The sequence below is a fragment of the Geospiza fortis genome, unplaced genomic scaffold, assembly GCF_000277835.1.
Source record: "Geospiza fortis unplaced genomic scaffold, GeoFor_1.0 scaffold281, whole genome shotgun sequence".
Taxonomy (NCBI): domain Eukaryota; kingdom Metazoa; phylum Chordata; class Aves; order Passeriformes; family Thraupidae; genus Geospiza; species Geospiza fortis.
Window position 1 is genome coordinate 4,028,247 of NW_005054340.1, and position 27,744 is coordinate 4,055,990.

At 34.9% G+C, this 27,744-nt stretch overlaps 1 protein-coding gene across 1 annotated transcript in view; it reads right to left on the reverse strand.

Moving 5' to 3' along the window:
- Positions 1-3,639: 3,639 nt before the first annotated feature.
- CDH18 (cadherin 18) overlaps positions 3,640-27,744 on the reverse strand; it is a 224,596-nt gene continuing 200,491 nt past the window's right edge. Inside the window, exons 10-13 of the mRNA XM_005422573.2 lie at positions 22,420-22,541; positions 17,612-17,729; positions 6,807-7,058; positions 3,640-5,606 (exon numbers count right to left, since the gene is read on the reverse strand). Coding sequence (XP_005422630.1) covers positions 5,116-5,606; positions 6,807-7,058; positions 17,612-17,729; positions 22,420-22,541 — 983 coding nt within the window. The 3' untranslated portion in view covers positions 3,640-5,115. The remainder of the gene's footprint in view (positions 5,607-6,806; positions 7,059-17,611; positions 17,730-22,419; positions 22,542-27,744) is intronic.

Here is a 27,744-nt window from a genome sequence, read left to right on the forward strand (position 1 = left end):
ACAGCCTTGCTTGCAGCAAGTTTGTTGTGAGCTATGGTGTCATTATTTTCTGAGATGTCTTTTGTTGATAAAGCCTGTTAATTCCTTTGAGAAAGAATGATTTATTCTTGTGCACTTTCATTACACGTGCCTGAGCTTGAGCACTGTAAATGTCCTTGTCTACTTTTGCCTTCTGTGTCAACTTGGGATAACAACCATGGCTTTTACCACCAATTTGGATTCATAGATGTGCAATTCCCCAATTCACTCATGTGGTTAATGTATTTGTCCTGTAACACTGTATTTCAGTTTCAGGACAGTGATGGTTGGAGAGGAACAGTTGCCACAAGTAAAAGTAATGAACCATTTAGCAGCTATACTGCAGTCTATTGTAAACTATCTTTTGGTGTCTCTCTCCATTCCTATCCATCTGTAGCAATAATCATGTGAGTCTTTGAAATAGTGGCACAACCAAGGGACAATACCAGGCACTTCAGATCCAGTTCAAATTCCCATACCGTTTCAGACATTGGCCTCATTAATACAACTGTGTCACACCTGGGTCATAAAGATGGAGCGTCTGCAGATGTTCTGGTTCCTTGGTGAGCACAGAATACAGGAGTGAAGGCAAAATAATACATTCTGGTTGTGATGAGGAATACAATAACCCATCACCATAGCAAAGAGCACATTTTATTTGAAAAATACGAATAAAAGATTTTGTCCCTTTTGTTTATTAAAAGAAAATGTAACAATTTTCTATCAGTAACACTTGCATAAGGAGGTATACTTTACATTACTCTTTTGTTAAAAAAAATATATATTTTTGGAGACTTTGGAAAAATAAGAATGGCCCAAAACTTGTAACACACTTATAATGTTCCTTAGAATGCACTGTGCCATTTATATGTACTGCAAGTACAAGGTCTTAGCACTTTATAATCCACAAAGTAACGCTAGGCAGCATAATTTCATACCCTTCTTTGCATTCAAAATATTCCCTTTGTTACCCTTGTGTGAGTTTATGAGTTTGGTTAATTCCAGACTGGTCCAATACTTATACTTTCTAAAGGATGATTTAAAAAATCATTTTAGACCACAAAAATTTTAGACCACAAAAATTTTGTAATTCCTTTTAAATACCACAAATAATACTTTCCCACAGACATTTTCTTTCAGTGTTCACAATTTAAACAATCGCATCAATTAGAAATAAAACTCAAAAATGTTTGCAGTTATTTTAGTTTTCTAAAAAGAATGCAAAAAAATAAAGTGCATAACAGAGTGAAGTTACTTTCAGCTTTTACAGTATTCTATGTGTATGTAATAACAGGTAACACTGATAAACAAATTAATTTGTTTTCAATGTATGAATCTTAATCTAACGCCAGCTGAATTCAAGCTCTTCCTTGTCTTTAAAGTGCATTAAACTACATTTTTGACAGGTTTTAGTTTGACAATTAAGTTTCACATTTTTCAATTCTTATATTGACCATTTTTTCATATTATTTTGACTTGTCAAGATTACAGCATACCGAGTGCCCTCACCATTACAAGAAAGAGGGTTTATTTGAAGGAATGCAGCTAATTATTTTGGTGGAAATGTACTATTAGTTGAATGGTTGTTGTAGAAATCAAATTGTAAATAGAAAAGCCCTTAAGTATCACTTTGCATGTGCCATTTAACTTTACTCAGTATTTTCAGTTTAAGTCAAACTGGCAGTTTTCAGCATTTAGTTGTTAAGCAGCAACAGGATTACTATTTTGGCTAATAGGAAAATATTTGAGAATATGAGTACAGAAAAGATCCATGAAAGCTTTAAGCATAGTATATATAATCAGAGTTAACCATAAACTGAGAAAAAGTTTCCCACAATACTTTCACTGAATATATGCTGTGTTTAAATCAGCAATGCTACAAAAATGATTGTGCCATCCAGTGTTAATTTTCTTCTACTTCAACATAGAATCTAGGTCAACAGCGAATTTCTCAAATATGGTTTAAATTTGGTTTTAGGATACAAAGGACCAAAAGAAAAAAAATATGAGATTGGGTTAATAGAATTGTAAACTTTTTCTGTACTATGAGGCCTTCTTCTGTGGCCCTGAAGATTTAACATTCTGTTATTTGTCATGCAAACAACACGACACTGTGATGTGTATTTGAATAGAACACAGTAAGCATAGCAAGCATGCAGACATATCATGATAGAAAAGCACATCTGGCGATCACTGTGGATAGGACGTACCAAACAGGACACACCGCAGCATCACAGAAGCAGCGTCTCAATAACCCTGCAGAGTTTCAAAGGATTCAGGTTTCCTGGGGTATGATGCATGTGCTGTATAGCAGCAAAGAGAGCACCAGGAATGGCAAAAAGGGAAATATTATTTCTCTGAGTTATTATTAACTTAAACTGATCATTAGCATAAGGAGTGACTATTTGCTTGTGTCACTGCATTTCTGTTGCCTGTAAGCCTGAACATTCTGTGATGTAAATTAAAACAAACAATGGCACAAACACTGCTTTAAACGCAAAATACAATTGATTTTCCCTGCTTTGGTGTAGGGCCAGAGGGAATAGACATAAAGATAACTAATACCCAGTTCTCAAAACTATAATACAACAATGAATGCAATTTTCATGCAGCTGTGATACAAAGTATTATGGTAGTAGTGATGCTGAAACATTTTGTTTTTAACACTCTACTCATACAATATAAAAATTTAGATGTTGGCATAAAGCAAGTGTGACTTAAATAAAAAGAAAATTGCTCCTAATAAAATCACACAATACTAGTTGCTTTATTTGGGACAAAACTGAAACATATCCTAGTTCTACCCCAAAAAGGACAATAAAAGACAACCATTCTCAGCTTGTGTGTAACCCTTACTGCATCTAACTTCACTCTACAGTAAGAATGCCTCCTTAAATGCTTTTCTAAAAGATTCTGTATTTCATAAAAAACATATAAAAATTAACACAAATTATTAAACTACTTTCAAATCATCAGCGGAATATCTTAGGGTTCAGGTGTTTTTCCCTATTAAATTTTCATGTGGGTTCAGATTCTGAAAGAGAGAAGAGTAATTACAAATTTTAAACAAAATAGTGTACAAAAAAAAAATTCTGGAATTACAGTACAACTAATACTTTTCAGAGTGTAAAAGTTGCTTACAAAGCTACTTGCTATTTTTTCCAGAAGGCTGTTTAAACCAAAACCAGTCAACTACATCTCAGGAGAAAAAAAAAATCTCTTCAAAGTAAACTGATCAGAAATTTCAGTCATGTCTAGGACCTATCCAACCATAGAGTAAAGAAAAGAAGGCTTAATTATCTAGTTCACCTGTGTGGCTCACAGTAGATCAGCAATAAATATAGACTCTTCTTTACTAAGCCGAATATAAGTGGCATCTAAAATGCAGAGGGAGGAATCTAGTGCAGCATACAAATCTGTATCACTCTGCATACCAGACCGCAGAGGCTAAGAATAAAAGTACACAGCTTCTACTCTGGATAGTTTTCCAATCAAATACACACTGGAAGAAGTCAATTTGCCTAAAGTGGACTAGAATTAGGAGCAGAGGACTGTTGATAGTGATCATGAGTATTACAGGTCATAATCTCTCTTAGGATATTATGAGTTCCTGGTCCTCTCACAGTATCACCAGAAAGATAAAGAAAAGCTTAAAATTCCAAACAAAGGAAAAGATAAATCTGAATCTGCTAGATGAGGTGCTAATCAGGCTGCTATGTTATGCTGAACTGTTTAGCAGTTCTGCTGCTGCAATGCTAAAAAAAGAAAAAAAAAATTGCTGGATTAGGTGTTAAACAGTTTGCTATGTTAAGGAGAACTATCATTTCTCAATGTTCCAAAGTTACTAATGTAAGAAATCAATTTACTTAATCCATAGGAACCACAGTAATGGTATATTTTTTCACTGACTTAAAATGCTCTTGTTTCCATGATGCTTGAAATAGGGAAAAACCATCTTGTTCTGCTGAGGTGGCAAATGCTCTAAGAGAAATAAATATCAGTAGATTGAATTTAAAAGAAAATTGCATCATCATCTTATTCTCCTTGCTTCAGTTTTCACTATCCCCATGTCTTACCAGCAGCTCTATTTTGCTTTTAGTCAAATTAAAATTGTGATTAAGAACTCTGGGTTTTAAACAGACTGTTGTAGCTTCTGGACTCAGATCAGCAAAAGATTTAAAAAGCTTTAGCTCTTGACATAAGTGAAGCACAGTGAACCAAAAAACCACATAGTTTAATGGTGCTGCCATTGCTGTTTTTATTGAAAAAGCCTATGCTTCATCTGCTTCGCTGCATAAAGAGTACTTTGGGCCTATTCCATTTAGATGAATGATCCCATGAAAAGACAAAAAGAAAAAGCACAACACTGGAAACAGCAGTTCCTCTAGCACGCAGTAACAGAGCAGGTCTGGGATTATGGACTAGAGCTGTGTTTGAGCTACAAATAATGATGCCCTCCATCTGTTAGCTGGTTATGGATGACAAGATTATGAAGGACATAACGAAATGACAGCTTCTCAATGCAACCTGTTAAGTCAATAAGATTAAATCATCAAAGGACCATTTATTTAAGAGGACAGGTGTGGCTTATCACCTCTGTAAAGGAAACAGACTGGTAGCACTTTTCACGCTGATAGTAAACCTCATTGTCAACCTCATGTTGGGATCACAAGGCCTAGAGCACAGCTAGAAATGCAACACCACGACCACAAGAGATTTGATCCTTTTTTAGCGCTCTTCTCAGACAGACATGACCATAAACTTACTGCAGCTTGGAGCTGTTACGCATATTGTAATAAAAATGTCATTTCTTGGCTTTACTTTAGGTGTTGTTGCAGAGAAGGTACCAGACAGTTTAATGAGCAATTAAAAAAAAATAAATACACAAGGGACAATAGATTCTTTTTTCTGTATTTTCCAAAATTTGACTTTCTTTCAATTGGAGAACCCAGTTTCAAATATGAAAAGGGCACTTGTTCTACAGTAACTGCATACAACTTACTCAGTTCCAAGTACTGTATTCACTTTTTTTTTTGTTACCATTGTTGTCATTATCTGTCCAGTGGTTTAGGAACTTCTCTGTTCTGGGAATTACAACTAAGTTGTTCTTTCTGGTTCTATTTCCCCATAGAGTTCAGCTAGCTTCTTGAACTCGGGTCCCCAGTCTCCAAGGTAATTATAATCCTGGTCAGATTGTGTCGTTGCTGAATCCAGAGAGCTGATAGACCCAGCTTCTGATCTATGACCCTCATAGGCATATGTCTGCAGGGAGTCATATGGGGGCACACTGGGGTCCAGATCAGCCTCTGCCAGTCTTTGATTAAGGAACTCCTGAACATCTATACTGTCAAGGCTTGAGGAGGGATGATGCCTGGACAGAGGCTTCACTTCAGGCCGAACATCCCTCCGGTATTTTAGCTCTTCAGCAGCAGATGGATTCCGCAGTGCTGTGATGTCAAATGCTTCCGTGTCTTCCTCTCCACCTCCCTCATCATCATATGTCACAACATTTTCCCGGACATCTTCTTCTGAAATGATCAAAGGCTCCTTCTTGCCACGTCTTAGGGTGATGAAAAGGACCACAATCGCTAAAGAGAAAACTGCAGATATTAGAGTAGGTTTAAAGTTTACATCTGAATATGTTACAGAAATAGCAGACACTAAGTCAAAAATACAGAGGTGTAATATTTTCAGGATGGTATTTTCAGTACTGGTATTCAGGATCATCTGCTACTTAGTTTATTAGGGATCTCATAAAGGAGATAAATGGAGATAACAGTCTTTCAGGTAAATGAAAAATGAGCAACTAAATTTAGCATTTTTCAGAAGCATAATCCAGGGCCTTCAGTGCTTCATTAAAACCAATGTTTAGCATATAAATTGAATTATTATGGAAAACATTTCTTATTTTCTTATGAATATTCAATTTTGTGTAATAAAATACAAAATTACGAGATAAAGGTATAACTGTATATTTTAAAATAGCCTTCTGACAAGAAAATACTGAAGCAAGCTGTAAAGAAAGTAGGTCTTAGAAAATGTAGTCTTTGGGGAAAAAGTCCTCAAAATATCCTCTCGATTACACTGCAATTGCTATTATTTCTTTCCATCTCTGTGCAGAAAATCACATGAGTATCACAGAGTCATGCACGCAGCGAGTTGTGTCTCTGACAGGAAAAAAAACACAAACCAAAACCAACCACAATATTAACTAATGGGTAACATTGGAATTGACCCGCAAAAATAAAAAACCTAAAAAGAGTCAAGAGGAAATGCACTTGTAATGGCATTAATCTTATGAGTCGGCTTATAGTCTCTTATGTCCCTTGTCCCTGTGGATTATGTTGTGCATTGCTATCAGTTTATCCCACCAAGGTAATTAAGAAATGGCTCTTGTAGAGTGCTAATGATGCTTCTTACAGCATAAGGCATTTCAAAAATCTTTGCCCATCTATTTTCTACAATTTTTCAAAACATGGTATTAGAGTCCTCTATTTTTTGAAATCTTTCTAAATTATGGAAAAGAAAGATCTCCAGTGCTAATTACTTGATGACCTCTGAAAAAATTTCTACTGGATTCCAGATATTCAAAAATGTACTTTAAAGGCACTTTTCCCCTATTAACTCTAGCTAAACCTTTGCCCTCTAATCACAGCTGTGTGTTTCTAATTGCCTCCTACTACCAGGCAACCACTGTTTCAAAAGCATGCCATATTGAAACCTTATGCCCTCCCAGATTCTGAGAGGCTTTGGAGGGACAGCATTACTTAGTATTGCAAATGGCTCACCAAGAAGGATGACAATGCAGAGGAGGATGGCAATTAAAGCTCCTGTGCTCAAGCCAGCCGAGGAGAGGAAAGCTTCAGCATGGCAAGTTCTCACTCGTCCGTCCCTCTCACAGGCACAAACCCGGATGGTGAGGGTGCTGCTGCTGCTGAGAGGGGGCACGCCGCCATCAGAAATCAAAACAGGGAGGTAATAGATATCTTGAGTGGTTCGACTGTATCTCCTTCGTCTTGTCAGAATACTGGCTGTATTATCTACAATATCAAAACAAGAATAACATTTCAGTGAAGTAAAAGATGAAAAAAAAAAGAAGTTATTTGCTGTTTGTTTCCCATCAAATGGAAGCATGGGGCTTCCTAAAACTAGCAAGCCCTAATCTATGAAAATGCACAATCTAGAATTAAAATTTGCCAGGAAGTTTTTCTGGTCAATAGATGAAAAAGGGGAGGAGTTGAAAAGTAACTAACATTATATAAATAAGAGTACTTAAAACTCTTGTATTTTTATTAGAATCAAGAGAACTTTGACAAATATTTTGGGCCCAATTTGCAAGTCTTTTCATCCTATGCTATGCTGCTGGTAGCATATGAACCCTTGTCAAATTGTATACCTGGAATTATGAGGACTGACTGCTATCGTAAAAGTTTTGCACAACACAAAATCCAAAATTCTCTTGACACTCGGTAGAATATTAAAACTCATTTAGTAAAAAGCTAAAATGAGACTTTCATGTTTTAGTGTTTATTAAAGATTTTAAAGTTTTAGTGAGTTTTCAGAAAACTTCTAAAAGGACAGTGAGCAAAGACATGTGCTTTGAAGAGGTCAGGAGGAAGAGGGAAGGCAAAGGAAGGCAAAGGAAGAGAAAAAGAGTGGATTTTACATGTTCTAAACTATTAGAGTTTAAAGATAAATAAGAAAGGCGGAGATAGTGGCATAAGACATTTTCACCCTTCTGTTACGTATGGGTCCATTTGGCATAGACAAGGAAAACCTCGTGCTTATTACACACATTGCAAGAGCATTTGTAGGCACTAAGGAGAGTAGGAAGTTGCCACACATATCCCTCCAAATCCAAGAAATTAAGAGGCATAAAAATTATGCAGGGGAAAAAATGTTGCAACAATATATAGTTATAGCCAATATTCCTGTGTCTAAAATTTATTTTCAGTTTGTAGCCACCACTATTTAATTACTAGCCTCTGAATAAAAGTCCAAGATAAAAAAAAATAAAATTGGAAGCAGTGAGAATTTGAAACACCAGCAGTTATAGAGAGATGGAGCCTGATAGATGCAGACACTTTAGAAGAAAGGAGCTTTCTTCTTGTGTTGCTTGTCACATGGTTTCCAAATTGTGGGGTTATGAGATTGGAGTATTTTAGCAAACAATAGAAGGGTGATAAGTACAGAATACCTCTGCCAGGTTCATCTTCCTATTACAAACAAACAAACAAGAAAATTTCTTAATTTTCCTTACCACTGTAACTGCACTATTAAATGGCTTTATCATAATCTATGGAAAAATGAAATCCATGTAACTCTGTGAAAATCTAGTGCAACAAAATAGCCAGTGCAGCATATATTTTCCAATTAGACTGCTACACACACATTTGAGTGAAAGGGCTGTTTTTGTTTAAACTAGATACAAGATCTTTTTCAGGTGGTTACTCTTTATGCTATATTTTCTGTCAAGCTCTGTGCAAAATTTTAAAACATTCATTTTAACCCACTTTTGCCAACATTTTATTTTGCATGGCATTTGACAGTGACATTTAGAAAAACTGGCAATATCATCCCACATCATCATAATATCACAATATATTTGGTAACAGGCTTCACACAAGAAACACATATATGAGCTGGGAAGTGATACAATTGCTGATAAACCAAGAACTCAGCACTGAAGTTCTTTAGCTTTACATCTGTACATAAGCAATACCCACAACACACCTCCACACTACCCCCTATTTTTGAAATATGGAATATCCAGCATGGTGAGTTTAAGTTCATTAAGTGTTCTTTTCACGTGGAGTGTGTGCAATATAAGGTATTTATTTATGTCAGGTTTACTTATTTACTTCAAGTTTGCTTCTACAACGTTGTATTTTGATGACTGATGACACCAGTCACTTATTATACTGTTATATAGGCTGTTATATATATATATATATATACTGTTGTGCTATATTCAGTCAAGTTACAGAACAACACTGGAACAAGAATAAGGTGATAAGATAATTCTTTAATCTGAAAAATTGTGACAGAAAATAATACCATAATGTTGTGGAAGATTATAAAATGTCCATAATATAACATACTTTGCAAAGTTATTTGTTGTGTATACATCCTGCCTGCAAAATATTTTGCATTTTGTTTTCCTGGGCCAACTAGAACTCTCACATTACACCCAAGCCCAGTCACTGTTATTAACATACACCAACGACCCTTCTCAGGCAGTATGGACAAGAGTGCACCAGGTTTTTTTCCTGCCTCAACATTATTCCAACAGTCTGCAGATCCATAAGCATTCCTAAATAGCCTCATGCAGGCACCATGACACACTGTGGCATGTAAATTCCTTCTGCAATACGATAACAGTATGCTGTTGAGCTGCAATACAACTTCCACATTATTTTGTAAATTCAAAAGAGAAAAACCCATTGATAATGAAGTCTGGGATCCATTTGGTTCTACACAGAGTCAAGAGGAGGTGCATGACCGAGCTCTGTGCTTGTTGCCCGTGACTTAAATTTTAAAAAGAGTGAATGATCCAGCGCACAGCTCCAGTAGCAGTGATGAGAATGCTTGCTGACAACAAAAGCATCAGAGACTGAGCATAATGAAGAAAAACTGAGGACTCCTGATCGGGGATCTTGTAGTAATTTTAGCGCAGAGACTATTGGCAAAGATGTGAAGGAAAGAACATTGAGATGTGAGAATGTATGCTACAAGGGTAAATGTGGACAGATGGGAGGAAAATTGTGAGGAAAAAAAATTAAAGCTAAAAGAAAAAAGAAAATAAGAGAAAAAAATGAAAAAATGGTAAAATTATACAATTCAATGTTACAGGAAAAAAATGTGAAAAAAAGCTATAATTAAACCTTGTTTCTCTGGGAGGAGGGCCTTGTCAAACAAAATTTTGTCAAACTGATATTTTTATACTGTAAAGAATAAATACAAATTTTAAAAAATAGAGATTTTTTTCTTTCAGTGTTGTATTTTTTCATTCAATATTAAATTGTTTTTCTTATACTGTCAACATTAAACAACTAAATATAAGATACAATGAAATATTGGTATAAGACAATTAAAGGAAAAAGGGAACTGGTAAAAAATTTTTAATTTCAAAGAATTGCCATAGAGAATTTTTGAGTTTTGTATTTTCTTGGGTAGTAAGTAGATTTCTGTAGAAGCAAATGTTACATGACATACCCAGAAGTTTCTGTTAATAACATACCCAGTGATAAACTTTCTCAAAGAAACAGTGTAAAGTTTTTCCTTCAATGAAATTTCACAAATTTTAACACAAATAAAATTATGGTCTTTAAGACACTGGCTTGGAAATTTTCTGTTCCCAATATCATCAGAGAGGTTATTTCTCATTATTTCTCTATCAGATTTAGATATGGTAACTTAGTGCATTGTGTTTACATATAAGTAAAATACTGGAAAGTATCTGAACTCTCACATACTATTTTTGTCTCATTAAATTTCTTAAAACATTTTACAAAGAAGATATCTAACATTTTTCATAAAAGGAAACTGTGTCTGATTTTCCAAAGGTCACTGAGAATCAAGCATAGCAGAAAATTATCAAAGCCAATCATATTGCCATAACTCAGGAATTGCATCTCTGATGCTCTAGTCAGAACTCCATTCTTGAGAACAATCATATGCAAAGCTATGCCAACAAAATGAATGGAGAGAAAAAAAGTTTCTTGCAGCCGAACTGCAATATTGACTGCATCCTGAAAACCATCCAACATGCTGGTGTTCTGAGCTTTCAAATTTTAATTGCTTTTGTTCCTTGTCAAAAACCATTATAGGAATGTGTTGAGAGAAGAGATAGAAAGACAGTAACTTTTAAGAGCTTTGCACAGAACAAAAAATCTCTCCATCTGTAAAAGCTATAGGAAGCCAAGTATAGAGTCTGACACTGATGACCTAGAAAAGAGTTTATTGAAAAGGGGAAAAAAGTTATATCAACAGCAGTAGTTTGAAAGGGAGGCAGGGGGTTATGCAGTGAGAAATTTCTTTGGTATCTGAAAAAAGATACTGCAAATAGTTGGGGAAGGCAAGTGTATAGGATAGCAGCAATAGAAATAGGATGAGGAGCACTACAGATCTCATTCTTCTAGACCTGGAAGGAAAGATTTTTTTATCTCAATAGATTTAAATGGTGAACTTCACCCCTGAGGAGTATGATAAGAACCAGGACTCACTGGAGATTACAGGACTGACTGCTAAGGGAAATTAACAACTCCCATATAAGGAAAAAAATATTTATCTGATATCTTCTGTTATACATTGCTCCATTTAATGAACTAAACTTTCTAATGATCTAAACTTACTCCTGTTTGGGCTGCTCTTTGCAAATATGTCAACTAGAAGTTAAGCTTTATCTTAAGTGAGTTTGAGGTTACCCATGGGAAATGCTACATGGCTGTAACACAGCAACTCTTCACCCTCTGAAGATGTCATCGTTTACTAATCCAGGCTGTACACTGTATACAAGGCTGTTATCACAGTCTTTTTTCCATCATCTCTGCCTTTTTACATTAAGCTCCTAAGCTAAAGAAAGAAATGAGGGCATAGGAAAATCAAGGAAACAGAGATACAATGGTAAGGGCATGGAAGCTGACTGCTGGAGTGCATTGGAGGATGCTCATTTATTATTCACAATTTGAGAATTCCTTTGACACATTACACATTAAATGGAGAAACAAGAGAAATGGAGGTAAAAGAAAAAAATAAGTAAAATCCAGTATTTATCTTAAGGCATGTTTCAATTTTCAGCTCTGCTTGTGTCAGCAGTTCAACTACTATAAATTTTCTGAGAAGTCATAAACTAATTAAAACCAAAGAAGATATATTGGAATGATTTGCATTTCTTACATTTCTAAAGTTGGAGCTGTTAATTTGTTTATGTGAACTACATGATATGCATTTCTGTTTCATTTCTTTATTGATAGCTCTTGTAAATATTTTTTCTCTTTTGCTGTCTTCAAAGCCATTGCCAATGGGCAAGAAGCTATTGAAAGTTTCTAGTTCAGTGGGTAGCAAAAACGAAAAGTAACATAGAAGTCATTTTTGGTTTGAAATATAGTTATTTGCTTATAGTTGGTTTTTAAATCACCAACAAGCTGCAGTCCAGAAAAGAAATGCAGAACCACTACACTATGCACTAAAATAACTTTACAATCAATCTTAGAGCTAATTTTTTTAAAATAAAAAAAAAATCGAAGATGTTCAGAGGCCTGAAGAGGGAAAATGTCTTCCCTCTACAGTAGCTACTCCTGGTTTTCTGTTATAATCATGGTAGAATTCCTTTTTAACTTCCATATGTTGATTCTGTTATACCTACTCAGACATTCAATCCATTTCCAGTAACAATACTTGTGTGGACTGTACTTTCAGTCACCATGTGTGATGTTAAATTTGCACTTTCTCAGATATCATTTCTCTCCAGTTACAACTTGTCTTCTTTGCAGGATGATATTTTACAGAAGGTCAGCAGTAATTCACAGTACCACATAACCAGAACAAGCACGACTCTGTGATGTAAATGAAAGCCGGAACTATGCAGGAGTTTTCCTCTTGTGATAGGTTGCAAAGTGGGGGCTTCAATCCAACCATTTTAAATGTCATTTTAGGTGTTCTAGAACAACTAAGTCATGGTCTGGTATCTGGCATATTCATTTGCAACTTGCAAAGCTCTGAAGTTAATTCACAGGCACATTGTCCAATATGGTAGGAAATAAGAAGGGCAGAGTGATAAAGAGAAGATTCTGTAAGAAATTCACACTGGGATGGAATCAATTACTCTCTGGAGGCTGTTCTCTTTCTAAATAACAGCAATGATGAGTAAAATTGATCTCTTTATTTTTTTACTATTTTTTGATCTGTGACACAGGGAGAAAGGTTAATATATATCACAGGCATGGGTGGATGAATACATTAAAATCTTCATTTTATACAGATGCCATTGAACTCATCATGCTCTAAATTTTACAGAAAAACACATCTCCACTTCTGTGGGTGTTAATGGATCTTCTGACATAAAATTAAGAAAATTGAATCTCCAGAATTATAGTATCAGAAAAATGGCATACCTTTATTCCAATTCCAGAATATTCTCCATCACTGGGCAATAATCAAAGGGCCAGATCTTTGAGATAAGTGGGCAGAGGGGAAAAATAAATTGCAAATGCTTTTGTGATATGAAACCTTTGTCCTGAAGAAATAAAAGAAGAGGAAAACAAATGCTAAGCATTCTCTAGGGAGGTGTTCTTCATTGAAAGTAAGCTAAACTTAGACTGCTATCAGAAGTCAGCAATCTCAATTTATTGAAGTAAGGGAATGCAGACATCTCACTGGCAGTGTTGGGTGAATATGTCCATTATCTCCATTAACCCTCCTTGTCTAGGAAATTTACAATACCACTAAGCATCCATGGAAAATTGTATATCTTGTGATTAAAAAATAGCACCAGCAAAACAGTGCTTTACAGTCAGAAATTTCTTAAATGCTCTAAATGAACTGTTCTCTGAGGGTTCAATCTTTTTTCACTCTTGAAAAAAATTATATAAGTTCTGAAAGAGAAGTGACTCTATATATTCATGCTTGGAAATATGATAACAATGACATGTTCAGATGCATTTTCCATCAGACAAAAAAAAAAAGAAAAGACAAATATATCCACAATTCATTATGCATTGGGAAAAATATTATTATTTTTAGGGTAAGAAAAAAAAGTACAATTCTAGAATTCGTAGAAATTGATCTATTGGGAAGAACTTCTGTTGCCTTTATTCTGATTTCCAAACAGAAGATGGTTTTAGACCCATATAGTTATGGAAAGTTTTTAATGGGATATGCAAAGGTAGATATTTCTGATTATGCAAAAAGTATAAGTTTATGATATTAGAAAAAGGATTTCAAAATTATCAATGACAATATCCTAAAAAAGAAAGTGAGAACAACACAGACAACAGTTAAATGAGTTATGTAGAATCTGATTTGCAATATAAAAGCACAGCAGAAAAAGTACTTGTCTTTCCAGGTTTTAATAGAAATTGTAACAATTTTGTAGGCAAAATAAATTGCAAAGAAACCTGTTTTCAATAAAAGAACTTCATAAGTACAATTCTCAAACAAAAAAGAAAGGCTTCTTCTCTGGGTTTGCTCTATAAAGCTGCAGAAAATTATTACAACTTAATGCATTTTCTTAGTATAACAAAGAAATTCTATTCCAGCTCTTGTTCTGCCTTGCTTACATGAGTACAGATACTGCATCATTTTGTTGTCTGTCCTCTTGTTCATGCTTTTAAGCCTTTACTTTCTCTGAACAGTATGTAATAAAGTATGTAATAAAACTTAAATGGCAAAAAAGCATCTCTTGTACCTTAAGAATACAGTAGGGAAAACTATCATATTCTGTATTTTCCTTTTTTTTTCCTTTCAAATGAAAATTGTAGCACAAACAGAATACAGAAGGGTATCCGCGGAATCCTTAATTTTGCTGGATGCTATATTTGGTATAGCCCTGTCACTCTATCCTGACCTACATTTCCCTGAGGGTTTTAAGCTCTGCATTATGAGGGTGAATATTCCACAAATAGAGATTTCATATTGTGGAGATTTTCATTTACAAAATGCACAAGTTCAGGCCCAAGAGATATAAGTTTAATTGGTCAAATGATCAATTACAGGGACTGAGGATTTAATACCTATTAAGTTTGCTGAAGGCATAGAAGATTATTGAGCTGAATCATAAACATGCTGGGATTGTATATTGCTGCAGTCTATACAGGTAGATAGGAACAAACTAGAGAATCTTTTGCTTGTACAATCCCTAGATTTCAGTCAAAGTGCATAGATATAAGCATAAATATTTTAAGATCCAGTGCACTGCTGTGGAGTGTACTGATAATAAATGAATAGGGGTACATTCATGCAAAAGTGTATTTAGGGTTCAAGAACAAAACTGTTGTTTTGGGTTATGAAAACAAAGGGGAAAAATGCCTATTGATATTTTTATGAAATGGAACCCTTTTTCTGAAGAAATAAAAGAAGAGCATGACTGAATTAGAAGGTGACTGCAAGAGAAGTATAGCTTCGTAGAGACAGATACAGCTACTACTAACTACCATTTTCTATGTGAAATCAAGAATTTGAGTTTTATCATTATACAAAACATTATAAAAAATTCTCTTAAGCCAATTTTTGTAGTTTTTTTCTTTAAAAAACATAATAAACAAACAAATAAAACCCTCCCAAAATACCAGCCTTTATATAATTTGGAAATCCAGAGCAGTTGTCTTCTGTTCAGAGCAATCTGATTATTTTTAATGCCTGATGCTCAAAAATATGAGTTTTCAAAAGTGCAAACTTGTCACAGACATAAGAAAAGCCTTTCCTGCCCACCTTCTTTCTGCTATTTCCTATAATAGAAAGCCACAGAAATTCTCTTTGTGAATAGAAGCAGATGAGAAATATGGAAGCTGTAAATGCTTGATAACTGCGTGTACTTCGTAGATATTTCACTACTATTTTCTGTATAAATTGTGTCACAAAGAAAAGGTCCCAATAAAAGACAACGTTTAAACAATAGATTCAAATTGCCTTGTACCAAGCAAAACATAACTATGTATTTACTTTTAAAATAAATTTCTTGTTATGTTTTGAGTTAAATCATCATTTTTTAATTATATGGCCAATTTGGATGTTGCATTTTTGGAGTCTCTGTTTGTGTAAGAATGTTTATGCAAGATAATGTAGGAAGTGCATAATTTTATACTTCCTTAGGTGAGATAAAAACACAATGCTCAACAGGCTTTTGTCTTAAAAGACCCCTTTTTCAGTTCCTTCCTCTACCAACCCCCTCCCCCATAAAATCAAATTTAGGGTAGTCCCAACACTGCTTTCTGTTGATTGCTAAGTCATTTCTCCCTGATCTCAGGAAAGTAAAAAAAAAAAAAAAAAAAAACAAAACCAAAACCAAACAAACAAAAAAGTGCTTTTATCCACAGATGAATATTTCTATCCAAAATATGACATTGCTGCATCAAATGTTTGTTAGAAGTTCATGCCCTCTTACAAATCTGTGTAGTTAAATAATTTATGTAGCAATGAACAGACATAATACAGACCCAGCTTTAAATATGTTCAAAACCATAAAATATCTATGTTGTCACAAACCACAGTTTTAGAAGAGCTATTAAAAAAAACTTCTTGATATAAATATGTTGTATTGAAATGAACATGCACATGGTCTTTCGCATGAGATCATAGTCTAATAATCAACAGTTTATTGGAATCACAGACTAAAATACAGAAATATTTTAGTACCCCTCTTTCATTTGAGGAACAAGAGCCTGGCTTTTCCTATAACGTTCTATCACAATCTGAGTGGGATTGATATATTAATCTGGGAAAGTGCTGGTGTCTCACTTAGGGAAAAGTTTTAATATATTATTTAGCCCTTCAATATTTATGATTATTTATTAATATTGATATATATTTATTGATCTCTTTTGGAACTTGAACATGAAATCCATTTATCTATTCCAAATAAATAGCATGATTCTTTTTCTTCTGTAAATATTGTTAAACATTGGAACAAATTCTTTATTAGGATTATTCAATCTCCTTCCCTGATTGGTTTTACAAACAGATAAAAAAGTCTGTAAAGGATTGTTTCAATATCACTGTATGTACCAAATATAACAATGATGGAGCTAATGCATTACAGAGGACTTGTGAGCTGTAAAATCTCAGAATGTATTCCACAGCAGTACTACAAATACATAACTGTAAAACAAAGCAAATCCCATACACTTCCACATAGGCATACAAAGAAAGCCCCGCAATACACATAGACAAAATCTCAGGAGGAAAATTTAGACAAATATTTAAAGTTTACGCTTATTTTCATCAGGTTGCAAAGTGGATACCACAAGGTAATACTTGATCAAGAGCAAGGCTGATTTAGGTTTGGGTTTTGGAGGTTAGACAGCTTTCCACTCAATAAATATTCAGAAACTTTTGTTTGGGAGACTCTGAGGGCTGTTTTCCATCTGGGACTACCTGCTATGAATTTCTGATTGCAATGTTTAGGAACAGTTTCTTAGGAAGGCATGAAGAGATGGACTACCATCCAGGGACCACAGAAAGACCTGCTCTTGATGTCATATCTGTAAAAGTAAGCATGATTTCCAATTTTTATGCCCCTTAATTTTTTTCTCTTTAAGCAATAATTGGCAATAACCTTGACAGTACCCAATCAGTGCTATTCACCTAAAAGTAGAACAAATTTACATATTTTTCATTAATCCACTTTTCAAAAACATTCCTGAAAGTATGAAGTATAAATGCTAAAATAAATAGAATATAAATACAAAATACAATATATTATTATTCATAGTTTGCAAAATATTGTGTACATATGTCCTTGATATCCAACAGCTCAGTGATGATATGTTACAGTTTTCTGTTTCTGTAAGCAAATGCATGGAAATTGTTCTGTTCAATTCAGACAGCCCAGACAAAACAGAAGCCCATTTCTTTGAGATTTATGTATTAGATTTACCTTCATTGTTCCTTAGAGTAAAGTTGGGATTCAAAGAAAGTCCTTCATCAAGAGAAAAATGGAATCTTGCGCCATTTGCAGAATTATCTTTGTCAGTAGCAGTGATAGTCTGAATTACCTGAAATAAAAATTAACAGTCAATGTGTTGAAATTTGAACTTGACCCACATAGTGCCTGACTTCAGCAGGATGCTCAAGTTTACTTTATTTTAATTTTCTTGACTTGACTGCTGCTGAATTCAACAGATGAAATGACTGGGTCATTAATTTGATTTCTCTAGCAGGAAATATTTTAGAAACCACACTTCAGAGCCAGGTAAAAGCATCTAAAGAATCTATATTTTCTGATCTTCTGATACAGTCAGGACCTGGTGAAGAGATTATCACCATCTGCATTGTATCCTGCTGACTTCCTGAATTACAGTTTTAGCTAAATGTCCGTTTTTATGGAGCCAAAATACAGGCTGAACTGGGATGGTCTATGAGAAGTGTCATCTGCCTGCTGTCCTAATAATTGAATGTACTTCAATATTGGTAAGGAAAAATAATTAACTAAAATATTTCTGCTAACCATATCTCTGCTTAAAATTTCCCATTAAGAATCAGTTTTAAATTGCCAGAGAACAGAACAGGAAGAACAGAAGCCAGTCCTGGTTTTAGTTTAGTTTGCCCAAAAGTAACAGAACTGGATGTAGCCAAAACCATGTCTGAGAGAGGTATTTTTGAAAGGTAGGACCTTTGCCTTTGAAAGCCCTGGTGGTGTTTTAAATTTACTTTCAACTAAAATTGATCTAAGTTCTTGGAATGTGGGACCAAACTATATTTCTACCTCTGCTTTCATTTTCATGCTGTGTCTTGAAACTCAAGTGCAAAAGTGGAATCCAATAAAAGTTGTTCCTGTGATATAGGCAGTGAAGCCCACACAGACTGCTGCACAGAACTGATAGATATCCTGAGGGAAACATAAAAGTGGGGAGGGAAAGTGCTCTTTTCATAAGAATTTTTCTGCTCAATGTTCAGCTATAGTCTGTCTGGACTGAACCTGAAACATATCCAGCACAGACTCCAGTGGCTTGGTCTGTTTTAAAACTGAAAGACACCACAGAAATCTCTACCTCCATTCACATAAGAGAAGCAAAATAAATTTATTTTTGAAATCATGTTCTGGTTTGGGCTGGGGTAGAGTCAATTTTCTTCACAGTAGCTGGTATGAGGCTGTGGTTTTAATTTGTGTTGGAAAAAGTGTTGATAACACAGAGATGTTTCTGTCAGTGCTGAGCAGGGCTTGTACAGCATCAAGGTCTTTTCTGTTTCTTGTGTGACCTCACCAGCAGGGGGGTGGGGGTGAAGGAAAAGTTGTGAGGGGGCACAGCCAGGACAGTTGACCCCAAGTGAACAAATGGATTTTCCATACCATATGATGTCATGCTGACTTATGAAGCTGGGGAAAGAAGAAGGAAGGAGGGGTTGTTTGTAGTCATGGTGTTTGTCTTCCAAAGTCAGCGTTGCTGCACATGATGTTGCTCTGCTCTTCCAGAGATGGCTGAACACCTTCCTGCCCATGGGAAATTGTCATTTCCTTGCTTTTCTTTGCTTGCATGTGCAGCTTTGGCTATACCCATTACACTGGCTTTATCTCAACCCACAAGCTCTCTCACTTTTGCTTTCCTTATTCTCTTCCCCATCCCACTGGTGGGGGAGTGAGCAAGTGGCTGTGGGGGGAGGAGTTTTCAGCTGGAGTTAAACCATGACAACTCAATAAGGCATAATGCCTATTCCATTTACTATATAGAATAAATTACATTGCATTGACTTTACACATTTGGCACAATTAACGGTACTTATGATGGTTGCCAATAATGTTTTACTAGTTTGTCATAATAATAATGATTTACTAGTTTGTTTTTTTGAAGTGGAGCAGAGTAAGATCAATCTGAAAAAATTCTGATTTATCTATAATCATGCATATGACTTTTACCTAAGTCATGGCAATACTGGTTGAAAATTTTGGCAAAACCTAATTTTTCACTACTGAATTTTGCAAAGGTGGCACAACTGTACATGATAGTAAAAGTATCATGTAAAACCAGAAAGATAGGATTTTCTTAGCTATATATATTTAGTTCATAATTTTGAAATTATATTTGGCGCAGCGAGACAAAAAAAGTGGTGATGGAACACTATGTTCAAAATAATCGATTTCTGTTATTATTCAAATACTAAAGGTGTCATTAAATGCCATACACATCTGTAAAAGCTTCAGGTAAGACCATAGGAAAAAAATATTATTTTATTAAATATTTTTTGTGAATCCCCAGTGTTGTTTCTCAGTGAAATATAAGTCAATTTGCCATGCAGCTTCAGCTTTTATTTGGCAGCATGGTGGATAAATTTTCATCCTGTTGCCCTATGCTAGATAAAACATTCAGTGACATTTTACAGAATGCTGCTTCAAGAGCATGCCATTCTACAAAAAAACCTTTGATCAAGGAGTCAGTGACACATGACTTGTGTAAAAATTGTTTGGTTTTACGACTAACTTTATAACTCAAAATATACTGTCTATATTCCCTGATTTCACATATGTACACAAGTATTCCCTGAATTCTTGAATACATGTAAAAAGTATAGCACCACATGGTGTAAACTTCTGCTTTTTCACATAGAAAATAAATATTTTATGTTTACTAGGATAGGTCAAAGCATTTTTAGAGGCCTATTTTTAAACGAGAAGTTCACGCATTTTTAGAAAATATATCCAAGACATTCATTCACAAGTGAGAAACAAAAGTACACATCATCTTGACACCCAAATGTACTATTAACCCTTTTCTAATTAATTGGCCAAGTACTTAATAGTCTATTAGCAGACCTTAACATGCACCATGCCAAGCCTGATTAAAATAAAAGACATAATCTCAGCTTCAGTAAAGCCCAGCTGACAACACTGGTAGGATGAAACTGAAGGGTCATGATATTTTTTAAAGGCAACACATGATGAGAAAAGAGAATTTCAAGAACTGAGGAGAGCTAATTGAAGAGGACAGAGAGCAGGTGTTAAATTCTACTCAGAATCACTTTAGAGTTGAATCAATAAACAAGCAAATATACACATGACAAACACATAGCAGAGGCATTCCTTGCCAACCAACATTGATTTCCTTTTTAGAAGATGGCAAAATGTCATTTTCCTACATTGGCTAAATTTCACAGCCATTCACAAAATCAGTATATGTCAAGAAGTCAGCATTCTCCAAGTCTGAATGTCATCTAAGATCAAATCACAGCTACTTTGTCTACTTTAATAAATAATATCAACCAAGCTTCACTTGGAATCTGTTGCAGATGCTTAGTCTATCTTCTCAACTATATAATTACTAAATGATTAAAGCTGTCAGTTCAGCCTGGAAATGCATGTTTCCCCATGAGCATTTTCTTTTTGACATGCCTTAGGTTTGGTCATTTAGACTTAAGGCTTAAGCATTAAAAACTTGAAGCTTTTTTTTTCCAAAAAGCAGAGCAGTGGAGGGAAAAAAGCAGGAGACTGTGATTAGATGATCACAGAGCAGGCTCTGTGATTAGATGATACTCTGAATTCACTCCATAAAGAGGTCTTCTGATAATAAACAAGCAAACACAAAAAGTCCTTCAATGACTATTTACAGGTTAGTTTATCTCACACATAAAAATTTCAAAATAGATTTGCTGAGGAAATAAATAGTGGATCTTACAGGACAGTGAAACATGGAAGCCCAAGTCAAGCAGATGTCCCTAGAAGTATCAAATTTGTTATTTAGGAGTAAATCTTATGAAACATTCTCATAGGATGATGGATAACTCAAAGTTATACTGTCTTTTCAGTGATTCAGAACCACCCAGCTGGGAACCCTTCATAGCATATGGAGCACTTGTCTTCTTCTGCAATCAGTTTATTTGCCCCTCCCTCATATTTGTTGAACACCATCTTATTTTTTTGGTTTTTTCCTTAGACTAGATTGTAACATCTGAGCAAGACACGTACTTTTGTGTTTTGTTTTGGCTTCTGTTTAGTGTTACAATTTTTCTGAAACCTTGTTGTGAAATGCAAATAAAAAATATTTCATTACGCGTATGTAAAGGAGCCCTGTTAGTTGAAGCATACAACATCAATCTGGTCCAGCCTTTGGTACTAAACTACAGCTTGTAGAGTCCCTCATGGCAGCACTAATCTCAGGTATTAAACTGCAGTGTGGCTGAGGTCAGGAGTCATTCAGACATGCAACAGTAGCTTAGGGAAAAGTACAAGGCTGGCCCAAACAGTGAGCAAATGTTATTGTATCCCTTAAAGATCTTACCCATAAATTATCATTTGTAAAACTACTATTGAAGAATTAAAACTTTGCTACAAAACATTAGCTACTTACCAGCAACAACAGCCCCAGCAAAAAACATTTCTGAGATAGCTCCAGATTTGCATAATTTACCTGATTATTGGTTAAAAGAATTTAACATTTATTGTTAAATAATATATTTTTTTTAAATATTAGGAAAAGCTGAATCAGTTGCAACTAATGCTTAAAAGAGATTTTTTCTTACATTAGTTTTTTACAAGTTCTAATTATTCTATATTTGCATTTATTTGAGGTTTTCAGAACATTATTTTTAATTTAATAAGGATTTAATAAGAGATATTCAGTTGACAGACAGACCTATTTGGATTTTCCAGTGTCTCAATAAGAGCATTGAAGAACAATACAATCATTAGGTAAGAGGGAAGATTCTTGCACACATAATTGCTCTAAAGACAGGAAATATAGCTGTCAGAGTTACCTGACCAGGCTTTGAATTTTCACAGACGACTACATCATAATCTCTGGCAAGCTCGGGAGGATTGTCATTGACATCCAGGATTCTAACACCAACTGGAACATGGCTCACTAGCTCAGGATTGTCTGCAAAACACATAGGATGGTATTAAGCATTTTAAAATACTCAATATTGCATGTAATTCTCAATTTAAAAGTGGTTTATTAACACCATAACTAAATGAAAACTGGATGCATCTACAGAAATTTAGTTAACACAATAAATCATGTTTGTTGTACTTCATTAACTGTTTTGAAAAAATAGCAATTAAAATGAGTGGGAAGTATGGCAGGAGTCAAGTCACTTAAATCAAATACAAGCTACTCTGGAAATGAAGTGGGAGGAAGCTGCTGGACTTATACTGTCACACTGTATGGTAAAAAACGATCAATTTCTTGGTAATTAATGTTGAACTGTCATCATAGTATTGAATTAAATCTAATGCAAAAAATATGAAAGCATTTTTCTTTTTCACAGTTCCTTAAAGGGTTTAGAAAGTAAAATGCAAATATAATAAAAAAACACATAGGCATAAATAAATTTTCCCCAAGACTGAGTTCTGGTTTCTCACAAGTTGCTATGGCATTTCACACAGTAGTTAGTAAGTGTGGTTTTTGCAAGCAGAAGAAAAGAAAGAAAGTTTAGCAGAAGTGAGTCTGGTTTTTGCACAAAGAAAACAATATTCAAATGCCAATACCTAAGGCTATGATCTGTACTTTCATGGCAGCTCACCCTCAGAAAGATTACACCCTCAAAAAAGCACAATAAATAGAATCCTTTCAACAAGAAAACACTTGCCATGAGAAAACAGAAAAAAACCACCACCCCACAATTTCTTTCAGTCCATAACACCCTTGTTCTTACTTCTAAGTACTAAGGCAATTTTATTTTGTTGAAAGAATTATGTATTTAAACTTTTTATGATTATCTAATATGTGCCTTCTGGAATCTGTACAAGTATCAATCAAACAAGTTAGATGACAAACTTCATTTTTCATTCACCAACTAAATGAAACAATCAGTAGAAGACTATAAAGTCAATCTTTCAAATGGAATAAAATGGAAGAATGGGGTATTACAGATTGACATTTTAAAAGTTCATGTGTGTGCTCATGAGAAGAAAAGAGAAAAATAAAAGAGAGAGAAACATTAGTAGTCCAAGCTTCATTCATGGTGAAACTTCATTCACCATGGTTATTTTGATAATAATTAATCCCTACCATGTTTCTGTTAAAAATGGTCATTTAGAAAATGCCTTATATTTGTCACACATTTAATAATCTCTGCTCAGAATTCTGGAAAGCATTGACTAGACACATACTTGGCTTTAAAACCACCAGTGATGTAGGTTCCCAGTAAAGAAATATTTGAGAATGTTGAAGTTTTTTTGACAAATGGAGATATCTTTTTCTTTTGTCACATGGGATATTAGCCAAAGGATCTAGGTCTTAGAAGTTCCCTCAGATTTTTCATATTTTCTTTTTAACTAATATGTGTATATTCACCCAATGATTTTAATACATTTGAAACTTAATAGAAAGGAGATAAAAAAGTTGACAGAAGACTTAACTAACAGAGGAATGCTATTCCCAATTACCATTTGCATTAGAAGTTAGAAAAACATGCTCAGAAGACATTTATAGGCTTGCAAATGACATTATCTTGCTGAAATTTTCCTTCACTGTTTTTTTCAGCTTTACCCAGAATCTATAAATATCTTTGTAAAAGGTGCACCAAGAGACAAACTGGACTATCTCCACTGTTTTTATGCAAGAATGAGGCTCTCTATTGCCTTCTAAAAAGCATCTTTAGTAGAAAAAGTTTAAATGCTAGGGATATATAAGTGAGGGAAGAATTGCACTTGGCTGTCCACTAAGTATTTGGGAGAAGGGAGCCATTTATCTATCTTTGCTGTTTTTTCTGAAGGAAGCAATCTTCTCTCCAGGAGAACATTCACAGTATGAGTAGTAATACAAAAGATGTTTGTTCCTTTCTTCAGGGTAAGTCAAAAGATTGTGCAGAACAGTGCAGGCAGTACAGATTTAACATGGCTTACTGCTCACTTAAAATTAGCTTGCAACTCATTTAGGTAATGCCCTCTGTTAATATAATCAGACAATGAAATTAAAAAATGCTGTCATTACAATTACAGAATATGCTATCTATGGCTCAAAGAAACCTTGGTTTTGAGACTTTGTTGAGGAAGTTCTTGAACATAATTTGTAAGGTATGTGAACTAGAAAGTGGTATACATGAAAGGAAGCGCACAATGCACACACAGAGGCAAGATTCATAAACTATAATGAAGAATTTGAACATTTTAATACTACAGACAACTTGGAAGAGTTTTAGCAAGAGGGCAACAGAAGTTGTGATTATCAGATAATCATAGGATCACTGAAAAATCTTAGTTGAAAGGGACTTCTGGAAATCACTGGTCCAGTTTCCAGATCAAAGCAGGGCCATCTTCAAATGTATGAGGGGGCATAAAACATCCAAGAGGATGCAGAAAAAATCAGAGGGAGCAAAGAGTAGTGGGTACTACAGATAATGGACTGCTCTTTAGGCCTGGCATATAGTTACCAGAGAAGAAAAAAATCAAACATTTTAGTCCGGTGCATGACAAAAAGAGTTAAATACTTTTGTTTCAGTACAGTGCTGCAGACCTCTTTGCCCCACCTTGAATGTGTCCTCTTGTATGCCTGTCACTACTACCCAGAGCAATCTTACTTGGTCAATTAGTTTTGCAGTAGTTTTGCAGAGATATTTTATGGAGATTCAGAAAGTTTACATTTATTTCTTTTGCAGCTGTTTTACAGTGTGAAGAATTTATAAATACCTCATCAATTCAAAAGAGCTCTTTATGCACAAGGTAATATTAGTAACTCCCTGGAAGCCAGTACCTCATGGAATCACTGACATTTGCAGGCAAATTTCCATACTGATAGGATACTCACTACAAAATGCTAATGGTACAGTATTAGCACCAGTTACCAAAACAGTCTTGAACAGTGTGCATACAGCCGAAATTTGCATGCAAGGCGACAGGACAATTTATAATAGGGGAAGAGAATGAGAGGGAATTGAAGGAAATAAGTTTTTTTTTCTCTTTCTTTTTTTTACTTTTGATTTTGGGAATCAACATATGCTCCAGTCTTTTTCAAGAATACAATTCACCTGCAATCTCCAAACCAATCTAATAACTGGCACTTTTAATAGTACATTTTTCTTAATAAGACAAATTTCTTGCAGTAGTATGGCACATTTCCAGTTTTAAGATAATCATTGCTGACATACATTTCAGGCCTGTGCATCACAAAATATTCTGTGTCCTATTAGCATTATGCCTTGAGAGTATATTTTTCGAAATGAATGATCTCTGTTTCAAGGGGCAACTGAAGCAGAAACACTGCTCCGATTCACCTGTGCTAGGGACTTATTTTCTTATGCTTGGGACTTTTCCCAGAATAGATAGTTCTTCTTCCAGAATACTAAACATCTCTAAAGTAAATAAATTTCATTATCCAGATCTTCATATTCAGATCCTCCATTGGCAAGTCCACTCTAAATATACAGAAGACCCAATTAACAGCCAATGTGAAGCCTTGAATCTTCTCTTCTATTAGTTTCAGTGGGCAAACTTTTAAATCCCTGATTAGGAAGATTTTTAATATAGTTACTGATGACTGAGAGTTTCTTTTCACACTAACAAAATTCCCATAGACTTCATAAAAAAATATTCTACCTAAATACCTTTCAGAATAGAAGTCCTGACGTCAAAAATCTTTTGTGTGTTTGTTTATTTGCTTTTTGATATAAGCCCATTTGCCATCTTTTCAAGACCTTACAATGCAAACCAATACTTAGGAAATTCAGCTAGCTCTCTATACCATTATTTCTTAAAGAGAAGTACAAAAGACTCATCACATTCCTCTAATAAAGGTTAGTTTTAACACATTAGAAGAATAAACATAGATCCAGGAAGGATAAAATATACTACCAAAAAAAAGCCTAAGTGATGGAAGAATGTCCAACATGCAAGTGGGAGTGGCAATATCAATAAAATACTGGGTTTAATTCAGGATGATGTATATGTGATAAACTAAATTTTCTGTCAAGGAGAAAATTATGCAGAATCTAAGAATAAGTTTAAGTTCCAGTCTTCATTTTAAGGAAGTAGGTACATCTAAATAATATTACCTGAAGATGGATAGCAAATGCTTTTATTTTTTTCTTGTAGCAAAATTTAAATTTTTACTGATAGATATAAAGCTGAAGGCACTGCTCGCTTCTCTGTAGTGAGAGGAACTACAGAAGCAATAATGATAATCATAGTACTGCAGTAGAACAAAAACATTTAGAGTTTTCAAGCTGGAAACCCTCTATTGCTGTAATTCAAGCAAAATTCTCACAGATGATGTGAGATTAGAACAGGGCACCACAAAACATACTGGTTCTGTGGCTGGAAATGTACATTTTGAGATTTCTGTCACAAAGCTTCAAAAGGGAAGTAAATGCCATAAATTCTATCCCTTCTCTAGAGCCCCACCTTGGTAGCTAAGAAGAGCCATGCCCTACCTCACTTTCAGATGATAACACAGGAATATCTTAATCGTTGCTTTTACTAAAGAAACAGGAGAAGAAAATCCAGCATGCCTAGAAGCCAATGACTAAGCCAATATAAACAGGCAACAAACATTGAAATTGGAATTAGAAGCATAATTCCTTGAGCAGTCTGGAGAACTAACTGCCTTTCAACAACTGTTAGATTTTTAAAATAATTTTTTGTAGGCTTTCTGTATTGCATTGGTAAGCACACTTAAAAGAACAGCAGATGCTGCTACATCCACATGATTTTTGAAAACTTCCAGAAATTGTTATTCCACTGTTTCTCTGGGCAGCTTGCTCCAGTGCCTGGCCACTCTGTCAATGAAGAATTTTTTCCTGATATCAAGATGGAATCTTCCCTGGTACAACTTTAAACCATTTCCTCTTGTCCTCTCACTTGGTAGAAGAGGCCAACCCCCACCTCACTGGAGCCTTCTTTCAGGCAGCGGTAGAGAGCAATAGCATTCTCCCCAAGCCTCCTTTTCTCCTGGCTAAATGGTTGGATTCAATGATCCTAGAAGTCTTTTCCACCCTTAATGATTTTATGATGCTATAACTTCCTATTGCTGTGACGCATTAGTAGGCAGCTTGCCAAGCCTGAAAGTAAACTGTGTATCATTGGTAAGTTTGGACTGGGTGCCAGTAGAGTGTCCAGCTCTCACCAGTAAAAAAGTAGTGGAT